At 39.9% G+C, this 17,318-nt stretch overlaps 1 protein-coding gene across 3 annotated transcripts in view; it reads right to left on the bottom strand.

The window, feature by feature from the left end:
• The window catches only part of MKLN1 (muskelin 1), a 303,397-nt gene that overhangs the window by 167,196 nt on the left and 118,883 nt on the right, over nt 1-17,318 (bottom strand). For 2 of the 3 annotated variants that reach the window (XM_045576809.1, XM_036427159.2), the window contains exon 2: nt 16,352-16,485. Coding sequence is in view for 1 of the 3 variants with exons in the window: in XM_036427159.2 (XP_036283052.1) it covers nt 16,352-16,359 (8 nt within the window). In the remaining 2 variants the exon portion in view is untranslated. The remainder of the gene's footprint in view (nt 1-16,351; nt 16,486-17,318) is intronic. The other variant, XM_045576813.1, reaches the window with a different exon arrangement.

Raw genomic sequence — 17,318 nt, 5'->3', positions numbered from 1 at the left:
AGTTTCCCAAACCTAGCTGAAAGTCATAATTACCAGATAAAAATTTCAATGCCATTGTCCATGCCCCTGCCTCTGGAATATAATATAATAGTTCTGAGGTGAAACCAGGCCTCTATATTTTTAACAGGCTTGTCAAGAGATTCTGATAATTAGCCAGATTTGAGAAATGAGGATAAATAATCATGAGGCAGAATAGTAAAAAGTTAGGAAAATTCCTTGGCAAGTGGAATGGGGAAACTGAGACAAACAGCTGATTCAAACTGGCCTCATCCAGCATCCTGACTCACCTGCCTCCTCCCTTGCAGGACCATTCCCTCAAGCATTAAGTCCTCAGGTAAAGAGGTTCTGACCCACATCAAATAACTTGGGGAACAAAGCTTTGGGTTTGTTGACCACAGAGATAGAGTTTTGGTCAAACTAGAGATAACATCTAGGCCTCAGTTATCTCTAGTTTGAAAGCAGCAAAACTAGATGAAGCACCTAATGACTGATATCAGGACCAGATGAAATGAATGATGACCCCCTACCCTAGCACCAACCAATCACTAGAGACCACAACCGTGAAAGAACACCCGGTGGAAAGCTGATGAATATTATATTGATTTACCCCCCACACACACACCTGCCCCGCTTCTCCCCACCAAATCCCCGCCTTTGGAAAACAGATAAAAACCCTTAAGATGAAGGACCCTGTTCATGCTTTCATTCTTGAGCAGGGGTGGGAAATGTCTGGCCCTCAGGCCGCATAAGACCTGAGAAATCATTTGGTCTGGCCCTGGCAAGACATTAGGGTTGAGTTAATGAAACGTTTGCGCAAAAGCAGCAGGCTAATTTTTAAGTTGATAATTTTGTATGGCCCACGCATGATGCTATAAATATCCAAATGGCCCTTAGCAGAATAAAGGTTCCCCACCCCTGCTGTACAGCATGCCCATGACTCTCCACTCCCTTTGCTTTAAGGCGAGCATCTTTTCTTTCTTCCTCTTAAGCTCCAAAGGCCCTCCTTTTGCCTCTGTAACTTGTTTCCTGAGTCCATGCAGCCCAGCTGGCTCACCTCTACCTCTGTGACTTTCTAAATAAACTTTCTCTTTGAGTAGAGCTCTTGGCTTGAATTCTAGCCAAACTCGAAGATCAAGGTCTCACAGCACCACTAACAAACATGGTTAGTATGTTTTATTAATGTTGGGATGGGAGAAAAAGAAGCAAGAAAATTAAAGGGGGAAGAAGGAAGAAGGGGAGGGGCAGTAAGTTTTCAAATCCTTTCTAATCTATTTTCACCCACTCTCCAATCTTGAATGTCTCTCCATCCTCTGAACTTCCCTAGAGCTGTAGTCATCGGTAAGTTCATTAGGCAAGTCTGTACTTCCCTTTACATTGCTGTAATGAGCTATTATTTACTCAGTAGATTTATGTCTTATATCTTGAATTAGGCTATAAACTTATTCAGGACAGGGACCATATCTTGTTGCTCCTTGCATTTTCTATAGTAGCTAACACAACACCTTGAGCAGAGTAAACAGTAAAACATGATTAAAAATAGAAGATAGCCCTGGCCACCATTGCTCAGTGGTTAGAGCATTGGTCCATGCTCGAAAGGGTGGCAGGTTTGAGGCCCAGTCAATGGCACATACCTGGGTTGTAATTTGATCCCTAACCCTGGTTGGAGCACCCGTGGGAGGTAACCAGTCAATGTGTCTCTCTCACATAGATGTTTCTATCCTTCTCTCTCTTTCCTCTATCCTCCCTTCTACTCTCTCTAAAAATAAAAAAATAAAAATAATAAATGCAAAAAATATCCTTGAGTGAGGATTAAAAAACAAATAAAAGGATAAAACAAGTTTAGAAATATGGCAGGATACAAGATCAATATACAAAAAAAAACCCAACAACTGTATTTCTATACACCAGCAATGAACAATCTGAAAATTAAAATGAAACTCAATGCAGTCCAGATCCAGATCCAGATTCCAGGGGTGTGTGTGTGTGTGTGTGTGTTTCAGAAATTGGCAAGCTGATCTGCAATTCATATGGAAATGTAACCCAGAATAGCTAAAAAACTCTTGAAGAGGAAAAACAAAGCTGGAAGATACACATTTCCTGATTTCTAAACCTACAGCAAAACAGCAATTATGAAGATACTGGCATAAGTTTACACATAGAGATCAATGGAATAGAATTGAGTGTCCACAAATAAACCCTCACATTTAAGGTCAATTTTTTGTTTTGTTTTTTGTTTTGACAAAGGTCAATAGGGGAATAGTAGTTTTTTCAATAAGCGGTGCTGGAACAACTGGATATCCACATGCAAAAGAATATGTTGGGCTATACCTCACACCATACAAATAAATTGATTCAAAATAGATCATAGACCGCAATGTAAGAATTAAAACTATAAAACTCCTAGGAGAAAACACAGGAGTAAATCTTTATAACCTAAATTTGTCAGTGGTTTCTTAGATATGTCACCAAAAGCAGAGGTGACAAAAGAAAATAATAGATGAATTGGACTTCAAAATACAGAACACTATCAAGAAAGTAAGAGACAACCCACAGAATGAGAGAAAATCTTCGCTGAAAGTATATTTGACAAGAAACTTATATTCAGAATATATAAAAATCTATTACAACCTAATAGTGAAAAGCAAACCCAGTTAAAATATGGGCAAGCCCACAGCTACCAAGCTGTGATATTTTGTTATTGCAGCTGTAGCAAACTAACACAGTGGTTCTTTTGAACATGTAATGACATCATTTTTAAGAAAGGCCTGTGTTTTGAATTATTGCTTTTTGCAGGGTAGCATGTTTTGATCACTTATGTCATCAATTGTTTGAAATGGGAGAACTCTCTAGATTCCAGAAGATCAAGTACTGTACAGTAATTATCATGCACAGGCCCCAGAGAGCCCTGGCTTTTGAAAATGCCCTCTTCATCAACCTGAAAGAAGGTAAATCCTTGGATCTCTCCAGGCCTTTTGGATTTTCATAATTTGGTAGAGATTAATCCAAATGTGCTTGAAACCTGGGAAAATGTCATTTAAAATTATGTTTAATTACTGAGAACTTTTAATAACTTGGGGAAATTATTTTTTAATAATCTAATATTAAGTAAAAAGTCAGCATGCAAATTTAATATGTATAGGTAGAATCATTTTATCTGTGTGATGCTATGCATAGAAGAACGACTGAATAGAAATATAGTCAAAGTTAACGTTTTTTTCTCTGCAATGAGACTATGTGTTAGTTTGGTTCTTTTCTTTATACTTCTCTATATTTCTGAATTTTCCAAAGTGAGTATGTATTATTTTTATAATCGCAAAGTATGCTTATATTTTAAAGACTTAAAATGGGACGGAGCAAGCCCAGACAGCTTGGTTCAGTGGTTGAGCATTGACCTATGAACCAAGAGGTCACAGTTTGATTCCTGGTCAGGACATATGCCTGGATTGCAGCTCAACCCAGTGTGCGGTGTGCAGGAGGCAGCCAATCAATGATTCTCATCATTGATGTTTCTCTCTCTCTCTTCTTCTCCCTTTCTCTCTGAAGTCATTAAAATATATACTTTTTAAAACTGGGTAGAACATATAAAAGTAGAAGACTAAGTTCTGGGACTCATAGGTCATATGCAAGTGCTGCTGGAAACCTGCTGCCCACCTGTCCCTCTTGGTCTTGGGATTGAGCCATTGGATGTTGCCCCAAGCCTGGAAATTCTGATTATGCTCCTGCAGTGCTCTCCTGTCCAGAACAGGTCTCTGAACACTGATCCTCCATTCAGAACTCTAACCCCTAATTCTGAAGTTAGGAACAACTCAACCCAACCTCTCCCTCCCTGTCCCACACTTTTCTTCTAACCATTTTGTACTCAAGGCTACCTACAGTGGCACATGGTTATCTGTGTCCCTCATAAGCAGAGCGGCTGAGAAGTAATAGGCACCAGATGATAGTAGGAAGGCAAGAGAAGGGAAATATTGGGAGAAATGCTTCTGAGGTCTCCTTCCCTGTGGAGGTTTGACACTTCTGTCCCTCTGTCTAGCTTCCTACCCTAACCCTCATTCAGAATGAGAAGGCCAGTCACAAGTGTTACTTGTGACTGGGTAAATAAGTCTACCTAAAGCTGAGACTCATTTAGTATTTAGCACCCCATTCTATCTCATAGTAAACAGCAATCAAGGTAATAGTTAGGTCTCCATCTTCTTACTCTTTTGTCTCATTTCTCATCTTGATCTGAATCCTAAAATTCAGATTGGAGAAAAGAATGCTATTTATGATAACTTCTCAGGGACCTGAAAAGTGTTTAAGAGCCAACCACTTGCCTAGCATGAAGCCTTATATATGTTCATTTATTTAATTCCACAACAACCTCCAGTAGTTTACAGTATTTTCCCATTTCTCATAAGAGGAAACTGGTGCTCATGGAGGTTAGAAACTTGCCAGAGGTCTCACAATGAGTGAGTGACAGATGTCGCTCTGACTTCAATGTCCAAGCACTATACACTGCATCAGACCTTGTCCTTGGGTGCCACCAAGACACTCCTTAGGGACCGAGGTAGCAATCTCATCTGCATTTAATACTTCATCCTAGTCCATTGAGCAACATGCAAGGGAGGCAAAGGTGATACAACCAAAGGACAAGGAATGGGTGATTATATAACTCTAGACCAAAAACATTAAGAAATATATTTTCCCCAGATTACTTGGAAGCTTTTAGACAAATGACCTCCCTGCTCCCCAACTAGTGCTCTGGCTTCCTGGTTGTAAAATAATTCACTAATACCCTGTCCTTCTTAAATCAGACTATATGCCATTCTTTTCTGAGATTGGCTTCAGCATAGCTGCCCTTTGCCCATTTTAAAAATGGGTGTCATCGCCGAGACCGGTTTGGCTCAATGGATAGAGCGTCGGCTTGGGGACTGAAGGATTCCGGGTTCAATTCCAGTCAAGGGCATGTACCTTGGTTGCGGGCATATCCCCAGTAGAGGGTGTGCAAGAGGCAGCTGATTGATGACTCTCTCTCATCGATGTTTCTAACTATCTCTCTCCCTTCCTCTCTGTACAAAAATCAATAAAATATATTTAATAAATAAACAAACAAACAAACAAATAAATAAAAATGGGTGTCATATGGCCTTGGGTAGTACATGAAGTAAAATAATTATCCTACATAATAAAAAGGTAATATGCAAATTGACCACCACTCCAGCCCACAAGATGGCCACCCCCATGTGGACTCAAGATGGCCAGCAGGGGAGGGCAGCTGTAGGAGATCAGGACAGCAGGAGAGGGTAGTTGGGAGGATCAGGCCTGCAGGAAAGGGAAGTTAGTGGTGACCAGGCCAGCAGAGGAGGACAGATGGGACAAACAGGCCTGCAAGGGAGGACAGTTGTGGGGACCTAAGCCTGCAGGAGAGGGCAGTTGGGGGGACCAGGTCTGCAGGGGAGGGCAATTGGGGGCGACCAGGCCTGAAGGGGAGGATAGTTAGGGACGACCAGGCCAGCAGGGGAGCAGTTAGTTGTCAATCAGGCTGACAGGGGAGTGATTAGGGGATGATCAGGCTGGCAGGCAGAAGCGATTAGGGACAATCAGGAAGGCAGGCAGGCAAGCAGTTGGGATCTGGCAGTTCTGGATTGTGAGAGGGATGTCCCAGATTGGAGAAGGTACAGGCTCGGCTGAGGGCCACACATCCCTCCCCCATGCATGAATTTCATGTACAGGGCCTCTGGTAATGAATAATGAATCAGCTCAACAATGTATGAGAACAAGAAGTAGTGAAATGATGAACAGAAAATGCCAACTATAGGGGCTGACCCTTTAAGTAGACAAGCTGAAGAAGATGTTTTGATCTCACCCCTGAAGGACAATCAGCTGGAGGGCTGAACCACAGTCGCTGAGAGAGCCAACAATGCTGCAAAGGTACCCGGCAGCATTTCCAGGAGCTCAAACCACTGCTACTTTCTTCTCATCTTCACAACAAATGCTCAGAGTGTGCAAGGGCACCCCACAGGTCACTAAGCACATTCCCAGTGGCCCTCCAGGGAAATCTGATGCTGAAAAATGGACCTATTCCAAAGTAGTGGTTCAAGCCAGATGAGGAATTACAGAGAAGACAGCCTTCTATGGAAAATACCCTGCCTCCAAATCCCCAATGTCTTCATTAGAGAACTGAAAGCACAGGCACACCAGCTGGTCTCCACTGCTCCGAAGCACTGCGGTACAGTGGAAAGAGTAATGTTTTAGGGCTGGTAAACAAGAGACGAGCTTCTATCCCCATCTCTGCCAGATTTTAGCTGGCTGACCTTGGCCTAGGCACTTAGCTTTTCTGGGCCTCACTTTCCTCATTTGTTAAATGAGGTTTGACCAGACTATGATGTGTTCTAATTCTGAAACCCTATATTTTGACTTTGAATTACCATTTTACATTTAAAGAAAATTTAAAGCAAGCTCTTGAGTGTTGTTTCTTGGACATCCTGTTATTCCAGGGATCATGCCTCACCCTTTTCAGCATTCTTCATTGGCTTCCCTCCTTCCACAAATCAAACCTAGATTCTTCAACATGACATTCAAGGTTCTTTGTGGTCCACCATGCCTATTCAGCCACCCTCCCTTTATACTCACCAATCATGTATTTTATACTTTGGCAATACTGGACTATTTGTATTTTCCTATAATATTCTTACTGCAATATCAAATATTTATGAGTATGCATTCTGTGCTAGACATACCAGTAAGCCTTTGAACATACTGTTCACTTTGCTTGGACTTCCCTGTATTAACTAAACTAGAGGTTGCTGCTGTAACAAATAAGCTATATAGATTAACATAATAGAAAGTTTTTCTTAGTCTTGTAATAGTTCAGTGTGACAAGCAGCCTTCCATCCAGAATCCTTCTATTTTGCAGCTTTGCCATCCTCTAAGCTTCAGTGTTTTACTTCCAGAGTTAATAGCTTGGAAAAAGAAGGAAGAAAAGGCACACCTACTTCTTAACCCAGCCTAGAAATGATGCAATCACTTCTGCTCACTTCCCATTAATGAGAACTTGTCACGTATAAAGAACTGGAAATTAGTAGGGCCACTTCTCAGAACATTTTCATACTATGGAATGAGAAAACACAACTCTTTGATGATCAACCAGCTACACGCTCTTCCTTGACTTCCCTACTTAGCAAAGGCTTATTCACCCTTCAAATCCAAGCGCTACCTCCTTTGTGAAGTCTTCCCTGATCTACGCAGGCAGATTTAGGCCCTCCTTTCCTATCCCTCACTGCACATTTTACATTTCTCCATTAGGACTATTATCTTAATACTAGAGGCCTAGTGCATGAAAATCATACATGCATAGGGTCCCTAGGCCTGGCTGGTGATCAGGGCTGATCTATGGGGCAACCACCTGGGCAATTGAGGAGCCCCTGCTGGCACCCACCTTGGTTGGCCTGGGGCCTGCAGGCTGTGAGCAGCTCCTGAACTGAGTGTCTGCCCCCGGGGTCCGTGCGCATCATAGCAACCAATTGTTTCACCGATCATTCTGATGTTCGGTAGATTTGCATATTAGGCTTTTATTATATAGGATACTGTGTGGTTTGCATGGCAGTCTACTTAACTGAACTATGACCCTTGAGGCAGGGATCTTGTCTTTTTGTTTTTGAATTTGGAAACATTAGCATAGTGCCTGGTAAATAGTAGTTTTACAATAATATTTAATGAATTGATGAATATTATCAGTAATGAAAGAATGAATGAATGATTACCTTAAAGAAAAGAAGCTGGTTTTTAGATACAGAGCAACAAAAACCTCAGTGTAAAAAATAACAGAACTCTTGGTGATTTGAGGTCATCTAAAATGCTAAAAGAAAAATAAGCTTCCCATGTAAATGCTACAGTTGTAATTAATATTTTGCATTATTATTTATTTAGAATTTCTCTCTCTCATAAACTCCACAAGGGTAGGGACCTTATATGTATTGGTCTTTGCTCTGATTCTAGCATCTAGCATACTGTCTGGCACATAGTAGATAATAAATATTTCAGAAGGAATGAATGGATAAAGAAATGAATAAATACATGAATGAAGACTGCATCCTTAATTGCATGAGCCATATAATAAATGCTTAGCTTGGCTTATCCAAGGAAAGTATGGATAGGGCAGTAAAAACCTACCACAACTAGAAAGACAGCCCAGAGTGCACATGAGGGCTTTAACATCATTTCCTTGCATAGCCCATGGCATCTTCCCCTTTATGTGAGAGGATGAACGAACATTATGGGAGGAAGCTAAAATCTCAACGGGGATAGCAGCCGATGAGTAAATGAGGACAAATGGATGTCTCTAAAATGATTGCACTATCAGATAGCCTTTGTAAATTGGTTAATGAAAGATGCAGGAAGCAAGAGTGCAGACAATTACAGAATCATGACAACTGTGAAAAATAAAGAGAGGGAGAAAAGACAAAAATACATTTTCATAGTTTTTGAAGAGGTATTGAGAGAGTCCTTTAAATGTTTGTAGCATATTTATTGTTTTCATTGGTCCCATATGACAAAATTTGGTTTAGATATTACATATAACTTTGCCAGGCAACTTCTAATCGGAACCTCTTCATAGGCCCTGGTTCAGGTTTTCTTGGACCTCTGAAAAGTCCTAAATATAATGTAGCAAATTTGCAGTGTGGACTCATTTGAGTGGTAATGATTTGATGATGATGTTGACAGATGGGCTTTTGCCAGGAACTGACTAAGACATTAGTGGCAGGGCTAGGTATTAAGTGACCTGTAAATAGGACAGTACATTTTTTCACACACCTTTGGTAATATACAACAGAAGAACGATTGGCCTGCCTCAAAGAGCTCTCTGTCTTTCCTGGCAGTTGGGCACATCCTAGCTCTCTTCATTGAAGTTAGGCAGAGCCATGTGACTGCGTTTTGGCCACAAGAATGTGGACAGAAGTGATGGGTGCCAATTCCAGGTCTGGCCCATGAAAAACCTCCCGTGGAGTGTGCAGTATACTCTATCTCTGCCCATTGGTTGAATGGAGAGGATTCTGACCCAGAGGAACATCGAGTATAAGTTGGAAGGAGCCTAGGTCACTGAATTACTGAATAGGACCACATTCCACACACTTCTACCCCTACCAATCCATTTTGGACTTTGACAAGAGAATGGACAAAAAGAAGAATGCATTGTGTTGGGTCAAACCATTGAGATTTTAAAGTCACTTGTTATAACAATTAGCCTATTTTGATGAAATTTATAACCCTTAAATTTCTGGACTCTCAAAGGATTGAGATAAAAGAAGGTAACAGAGAACATACCCAATATCAGTGAATATTGCATTTAATAGTATTCTGGAGTTAATTTTAAAGCCGTGGAAATTCCTACATAGCCGAAGCCATGCCTGCTGGCCTCTGCTTCTCTAATCAGTGCCTTCTGGACATTTCCATTCTCTCAGGAGAAGAGTGAATAACCATCTCCCAACTAGGATTCATATGTATCCCCCACATGGCCTATTTGATTTATTATACTTAGGGTTTAGTCAGATAGTATCATATTTAAAACATGTTTTGCTTTTGCTCCTGTTTTTTGTTAAACATGATGATTAAGAAGTAGAAAATTAAATTAGTACATAACTTTGTGTTTAGTTTTTACATGATGGTAGAAGGTTTGTTGAGCACAGTACTAATGAAGTATTTTGGGGGAGCCAGGCAAGTGTTGTGGCAAAAATGAGGTCTTTCAGTGCCTGCCTGAAGATGTTATTGGAAAACTTTTGTTTACTTACTGGACTTTGGAAATTAAATCCTTCTTCAAGTAGCCTCCGGGTGTTAAGGACAGTAAATAAAGATGTGCTGATTGGAAACATTTCAAAAACAACTTGTTACAGCCATTAAAATAACAAGGGATAAATTCAACCCAAAACAGAATATTCCAAATTCATTTGGCCTCCCCAACAGGAAAAAAAAAACAAAACAAAACAAAAAAAAAACCCTCAAAAATTGGATTCCATAAGTCATCTCTCTAAAGATTCCCCACCAAATGAAATTTAGCAGTGTCCTGGGACAGGCGCTCTCGAAAGTGAGAGCTTGCTTCTGGCTCTTCCTTGTAAACCTGAGCCCACTAATGGAAAGGGGGCAGGCAGTTGATCTCCTTATCTTGGGAGTGCCTGGAGAAAGGGATGAACTGGGAAACTGTCAGGGCCTACAGGGAGGAAGAGGTAAGACATTTAGGAGGAAGTTTCATTTTTTAGTAGAATCCTCGTGGGGCTGAGATGGAAGAAATGGATTTGGAACAGTACTTAAATCTCTTCAAGAAATACAGTCGATTGCCCCATTTTCAAGGGGTGCAAACTAAGTCACGATGACCCTTTAACTTTCTTCATTTTTTCCACAAACTTCATCTTCTATCGCCATTCTCATGGCACTCCATTCCTTTTACGTCCCACTTAGAATCCCAAGCTTCTATAAACAGGTAGCTAGGAACAGACCTGGCACTTCTTGAAGCTTATCACCAGAGCTATGTCAGAATCACAGCACAGGAGCAGGTGGTTGTTAAGGATAGGTTGTTATGATATGATTAGCGAACTCACTGTCCCCCCTCAAGTTAGGATTCATTCATCAACACAAAGGATGTGCAACTTCCTTATACATTCCCTAGTCAGAGCCCTCAGAACTTGGCAGAAGTTCTTAAGGGAGTACTGGTGTTTCTATGTAGAGCTGTTATTCTAATGCTTCTCAATCTCTTCTCTCAATAATCAGATTCATCCTTTTCCCCAAGAGCTTTATTCCTTGAAAGATTTTAATCTAAAAATCATTATATTTAGTAATATGTTACCAAGTGAATCACATTTCTAAAGAAAACATCCTATATAATAAAAGTGTAGTATGCAAATTGTCCCCTGGACCTGAGTTCTTCCACGAGTTTGACCAGGGGGCAGGCCAGCAGGCCGAAGGGAAGGAGGCCTGGGTGGCAGCAGATGGCCAGAGGAAGGGAGGGAGGCCTTGCACTGACAGGCGGCTGGCGGAAGGGAAGGGAGTACCTGGCTTGCAGCCTGCAGCTGCTAGGGACCCTACCAGTGTGTGAATTTCATACACTGGGCCTCTAGTATTAAATATTTATTAGGTATTAATAAGTGCTTTAGACACATTGCCTAAAAATCCTCAAGTAGTCTGAAAAAAATAAGGAAATTATTAGTCCCATTTTACAGATGAGTAAGCTGAGGTTTGGAGATATTAAATAAATAGTCTAAAGCTTATGGCTAGAAACTAAATTCTGATTGGCCTCACCTATACACCTGTATTCTTTCCAGTATACTCTCTCTACCTTATAGAAAACATACTCAGCCAACGAGAAGTCCTTCTTAGTAGGAACATACAGCCTTTGTAGGAAGTTAGTGTGGCTTATCTCCCCATCTTTCAGTTGCCCACTCCTTAAAAAAGGAAAGAAGTTTTCCATTATTTAGTCAACCTGGTCCAGTTTGTTGTGACTATATATACAGTCTTCTAGACTTTTTTTTTTTTTTTTAAAGTACTGGGCATGATTCAAGTAATTCCATTATCTTATATAATAAAAGCCTAATATACTAAGTGTCCAGTCATCTGGTCGGCTGTTGACTGGACACTTAGTATATTAGGTGTCAATAATATACTATTGACACCTAATATACTATACTATACTATACTATGCTATGCTATGCTATGCTATGCTATGCTATGCTATGCTATGCTATGCTAATAATATACTAAGGCCACTCAACTGCTCACTATGACATGCACTGACCACTAGGGGGCAGACACTCCGACGGGTAGCTTAGCTTGCTGCTGGGGTCCAGCAAATCGGGACTGGGTAAACAGGCTGGACATGCCCCAGAACCTTCCTGGGATGCTTAGCCTGTGCCCTCTCGCAATCCGGGACCCCACGGGGGATATCGGAGAGCCGGTTTTAGCCCGGCTATCGGTGTTCTATAAGGATAACGTTTGGTTATCCTTATAGAACGCCGAGAGCCTAGAGAATCCAGACAGGAAACCAGAGCTGGCAGTTCAAAACAAATGGAGTTGGGCAGAGGGAGTTCACAATACAGGTTTAGGATTCCTCTGCTGGATTCATTCTTTCACTCCTTCGATTCTATTGAGTATTCAGTGACATGCCATGGACTGATGCGAGGAAGGGAATTTTTAGGGAATACAAAATGTGATGGGAATAAGAGGAGTCACTGAAGAATGACAACCTAGGATGAGTGACAATGAAGAGAAGAGAAAATATAGGACTGGTCAGAGTGAGGGACAGACATTTGATAATTTGGGAAGCTCTGAGAGCAGACAAGCCAGTTTTGTTGTGATTTGATTAAAAAAACAATACTCTTTAACAAAACAAGGAGGAAGAGGGACAAGAAGAGAAGAAGAAGAGGAGGAGGAGGAAGAAGAAGAAAAGAAGAGGAAAGAGAAAAGAAGAGGAGTGGGGGGGAAGAAAAGGGAAAGGATGGCTGACCTTTTCCACTGATTTGTTTTGTATTCCACTGGTGGGGTCTTCACCAAATGAAGTAATCCCCAATGGAAGGTGACAGGAAAGTGTTGCTAGGCCTTCTGGTAGTACTTTTGTTGCAGAACTAATTTATCAAAGGGACCTGCACAACCTTCCCTATCCAACTAGTAACTTTGAAGCCAAAATCTTTAAAAATTACATAACAGTTAAGAAAAAGAATATTACTAATTCCAGTAGTAAAATGAAAATTGTTAGTCTAGTATCCTATGGTTAAATTCTGTACTGCTATGCAGAAAATTCACAACTCCCCTATCTTTGTGTTAGCTTAAAAACAAAATAATAAAAAACAAACAAACATACTCAAAGCAATAATAACCCCAAATTCCCTCTGGGTATCCAGAAATATTTGGCAACCTTGAGCAGAGTTTAACTGACTTGGAGATATATATATATATATATATATATATATATATATATATATATATATATATATATAATTTTTTTAAATATATTTTTTATTGATTTTTCACAGAGAGGAAGAGAGAGGGATAGAGAGTTAGAAACATCAATGAGAGAGAATCATTGATCAGCTGCCTCTTGCACAGCCCTCACTGGGGACGTGCCCGCAACCAAGGTACATGCCCTTGCCCGGGAATCAAACCCGGGACCTTTCAGTCGGCAGGCCGACGCTCTATCCACTGAGCCAAACCCGTCCCGGCAACTGACTTGGATATTTAATTGCTGTAAAATAAAAGTGTTTATATGGAGATTAAAAATAACTTTAGAAACCAAAATTCTTAGTTTAAATAATGAGATCCTGCCAGAACCGGTTTGGCTCAGTGGATAGAGCATTGGCCTGTGGTCTGGAGGGTTGCAGGTTTGATACCAGTCAAGAGCATGTACCTTGGTTGTGGGCGCATCCCCAGTGGGGGGGGGTGCAGGAGGCAGCTGGTCGATGTTTCTTTCATTGATGTTTCTGGCTCTCTATCCCTCTCTCTTCCTCTCTGTAAAAAAATCAATAAAATATATATTTATAAATAAATAAGTAAAGAAATAATAAGATCCTTTAACCTACATGCTTATATTTTCAACGGATCAGTTATTAAGTTTATAGTAGCTAAAAGACAAAAGGTAAATATCAAAGAGAGAGAGAGCAGATACATATTTTTCCTTGTTCTAAAATTTAAACAGTACTCAAGAAACATCTAAAGATCTGCTATCTGCATTCAAAGAAAATGACCTAATTTTTTTATTCTAGAGTTTAAAGTGTTGTTGTTGTTTGGCAGGGGTGGGGGAGTTGAAGGTGAATAGGGAATTATTGTAAAATGCCATAAAAGATTCTTCTGTATCTAAAGTCCCAAAGTGATTTCACTGTCTTTAATAATTGTTAGCAAAGAGATCTATAATACTTCTCCATGGTTAAATTCTGGCTAAAAATGAATTTCAGAGTATTTTCTTTTGGGCCCAGAGAAAAAGTAGTCTCTGCTGGACTTCATATTCCAAAAATTTCTGCATTGATTGGCCACCCTTAGCAATAAATTTGGAGACTTGCATATCTTATATTATAAAACCCTAATATGCAAATTGACCAAATGGGGGAATGAGCCCAGGACTGCAAGAGGGATCTCTGACTGCCGGCTTATGGGCATCCCCTGAGGGATCCTGAACTGCGAGAGAGAGCAGGCCTGGCAGAGGGAGATCACCCTTCTGTACCTCCAGTGCACAAATTTCATGCACCGACCACTAGTACTCCATAAAAAGCATAAAGCCTCATTCTTAATCCTCTTTCCTTTATACTGGATAAAGGCTGTCTCCTAGGTGCCAGGCAACATCTCAGAGTCCCTTTATCTGAACATTCAAAGTAGAGATAATTATGCAAGTAGCTAAGAACCCATTTTTAAAAACCCATTTTTAACTCAGTAACTAATATTAGCCTCATCAATAGGGGAACAACCAGACATTAGGTAGAGCCTAATACGATGCAGTAGGAAGAATTCTAATAAAAAAGTTTAACCTGATTCTTATCAAGTCTTTCTTTGAGCTTATAAGAAATACAGAAGACAGAAGAACATGTTTAACAACACCATGAGAAAACAATCAGACAAATCCAGAAGGTGGGACATTCTACAGAACAATTGGCCAGAATTGTCAACAAGTCAATGTCATGAAAATAAAATATATGTGAGTGTGGCAAGAAGAGGCAGTTCTAGATTAGAAATCTTAAGAAATGCAACAACCAAATGAAATATGTAAAGCTTATTGAATTCACCATCTTTAAAAGATTGTTTGGGATAACTGGGGAGTTATATTCTTAAAGGGTATAGGGTTTATTTGGTATAATGAAAATCTTCTGGAAATAGTGGTAGTGGATGTATAACATTGTAAAGGTATTTAGTGCCTCTGAATTGTACTCTTTGTGGGCTCTATCCCCGATAGGGGGCGTGCAGGAGGCAGCCCATCAATGTTTAGCTCTCATGTAAATGTTTCTCTCCTCTCCCTTCTTCTCTCTCTAAATAAATAAATAAATAAATTTTACAATAGGGAATATATGAATTTATTGAAAAATTATGTGAATCTTGTTAAATGTGACAACAGAATTGTGTTTACCTAACAAAGATGTATTAATTATTTCTGAATGAATTTTGAAGTATTTAGGGTTGAAAAATACATACCTAAACTTCCTTTAAATTACTGCAGCATAAAAAAAGAAGAAAATAAAAAATAAAAAATATATGGCAAATTTTAGGTGATGGATATTGGATGATCATCATAATATTCTGATTCTTTCTCTGTATGTACTAGAATTTTTAAAAGAAGAAGGGAACCATGGGCAAATCACCTCTCTGTACAATACCACAAAGTTGTGATTGGAGTTCTGAAATGGAAACATGAGCTGCCCTGAGGGGATTCTCTCTGGAAGGCCTCCCTTTCCAGGGTAAGAAGACTTAGTGGTGACAGTCATGTGCATATCAAAAACCAGTCCTGGCCGGTGGTTCAGTTGGTTGGAGCATCACCAATAAGTGAGGTTTTGATACCTGGTCAGGGCACATGCCTAGGTTGCCAGTTCTATCCCCAATCAGGGCATGTTCAGGAGGCAACCAATTGATGTTTCTCTCTCACAACAATCTCTCTCCTTTCCTCTCTCTCTCTCTCTAAAAAAATAAAATAAAATAAAAAATAAAAAATAAAAAATAAATAAAATATATCCTTGGGTGAAAATTAAAATTAATTATATGTGTGTGTGTGTGTGTGTGTGTGTCCCAAAAGAAAGTTCAAAAGGGTGAATAAAAAGTGTCACCCCAAAGCCAGAGTGCAGGAAGTCTGCACAAAGAATCATTACTATCAACTATAACTGGCCCCCCAGTTACCCTCCCCTCCTCCCCTGGGGTTTAGCCTTTAATAGCACTGAAAGGTCAGACTGTTGCAGTTCTGGAAGCTAAACAGAGAGAAAGAACTGTTTTCACCAAAGGCACCCTGTAGGTCATTTCTCTTTTACAAATCAATGCTCCAGAAAGCAAGTCACTAGGTTGTGTCTCTTCTAGATCATTATGAAGAAAAAAATGATTCTTCTTCATGAATAGAACTTTAGCATGCTGTGCTAGAAGTGCACTCAGAAGAGAAGGGAAGAAGACTTTGAAAAAATAACCACTCAAAGCACTTAATAAAGTAAAGCTCTGGGAATGTAAATGGATGGCTTCCCCTGCCCACAATATCTTACAACATCTTCAGAGCACTTCATTTATACCAATAGTTGTGTCCTTGCTATAAAGCACAAATCATTTTAATAATTCTTCAGTTTCCTTATGGGTTAAAATCTTACAACTCTCAAAATGAGCAGCTTTCTGTAAGGGTCTTTGATTTGCAAGAAACTGTTAGGTATTCTTTACTCACCAAGGCATTCTGCTCAGGTTTGGTTTGATCCTGTCTTCTCTGCTACTTGCATCTCTACGTCTCTGTCAGGAATCTTCCTCCAATTAAAGAGCATCTAGGAGAGGGAAATCGACCTCTGTCCTCTCCTTCCTATTCTGCAAGAGGAGACAGTACTCTGATTTCAGGTTTATAGTGAATAGGGTATCTCCCTTCCTCTCCCAACCTTCTTCTCCCCTCCCTTCTCTCCCCCCACCTTCTTCCCTTCAGCCCTTTTCTCTTCCCTAGCCTTTCTTCTATTTCTTGTTGTTGTTTTTTTCTTCTTCAAGGTGGTCTCAGGAGGGCATTTCTCCCTCATGCAATGAAATTCGACCATTTGTTTCTCCTCTGTTCTTATAATGTCCTTTAAAAATATATATTTTTTTTACGTTTCTTTCTTTTTTAAAAAATATATATTTTATTGATTTTGTACAGAGAGGAAGGGAGAGAGATAGTTAGAAACATCGATGAGAGAGAGTCATCGATCAGCTGCCTCTTGCACACCCCTTACTGGGGATATGCCCGCAACCAAGGTACATGCCCTTGACCGGAATTGAACCCGGGACCCTTCAGTCCGCAAGCCAACGCTCTATCCATTGAGCCAAACTGGTCTTGGCTATTTTTTTACTTTTCAATTACAGTTAACATACAGTATTATATTAGTTTAAGGTGAACAACATAGTGATTAGACATTTATCTAACTTAAGACTTATTATTCCATAAGTCTAGTACCCATTTGACATCATACACTATTATTGACTATATTCTCTATGCTGTATTTCACATCCCTGCAACTGTTTTTATAGCTGGTAATTTGTATGCCTTAATCCCTTTACCTTTTTCTATGACCCAAAACCCCCTCCCATCAGATAAGCATCAATTTGTTCTCTGTATCTAAGAGTTTATTTTATTTTATTTTATTTAGATTTCACAATAAATGATACCATATGGT

The sequence above is a fragment of the Pipistrellus kuhlii genome, unplaced genomic scaffold (assembly GCF_014108245.1).
Source record: "Pipistrellus kuhlii isolate mPipKuh1 unplaced genomic scaffold, mPipKuh1.p scaffold_m20_p_10, whole genome shotgun sequence".
In the NCBI taxonomy this organism is placed as follows: Eukaryota; Metazoa; Chordata; class Mammalia; order Chiroptera; family Vespertilionidae; genus Pipistrellus; species Pipistrellus kuhlii.
Note: the sequence above shows the minus strand (reverse complement) of the source record. Positions and strands in the feature narration are given on the sequence as shown.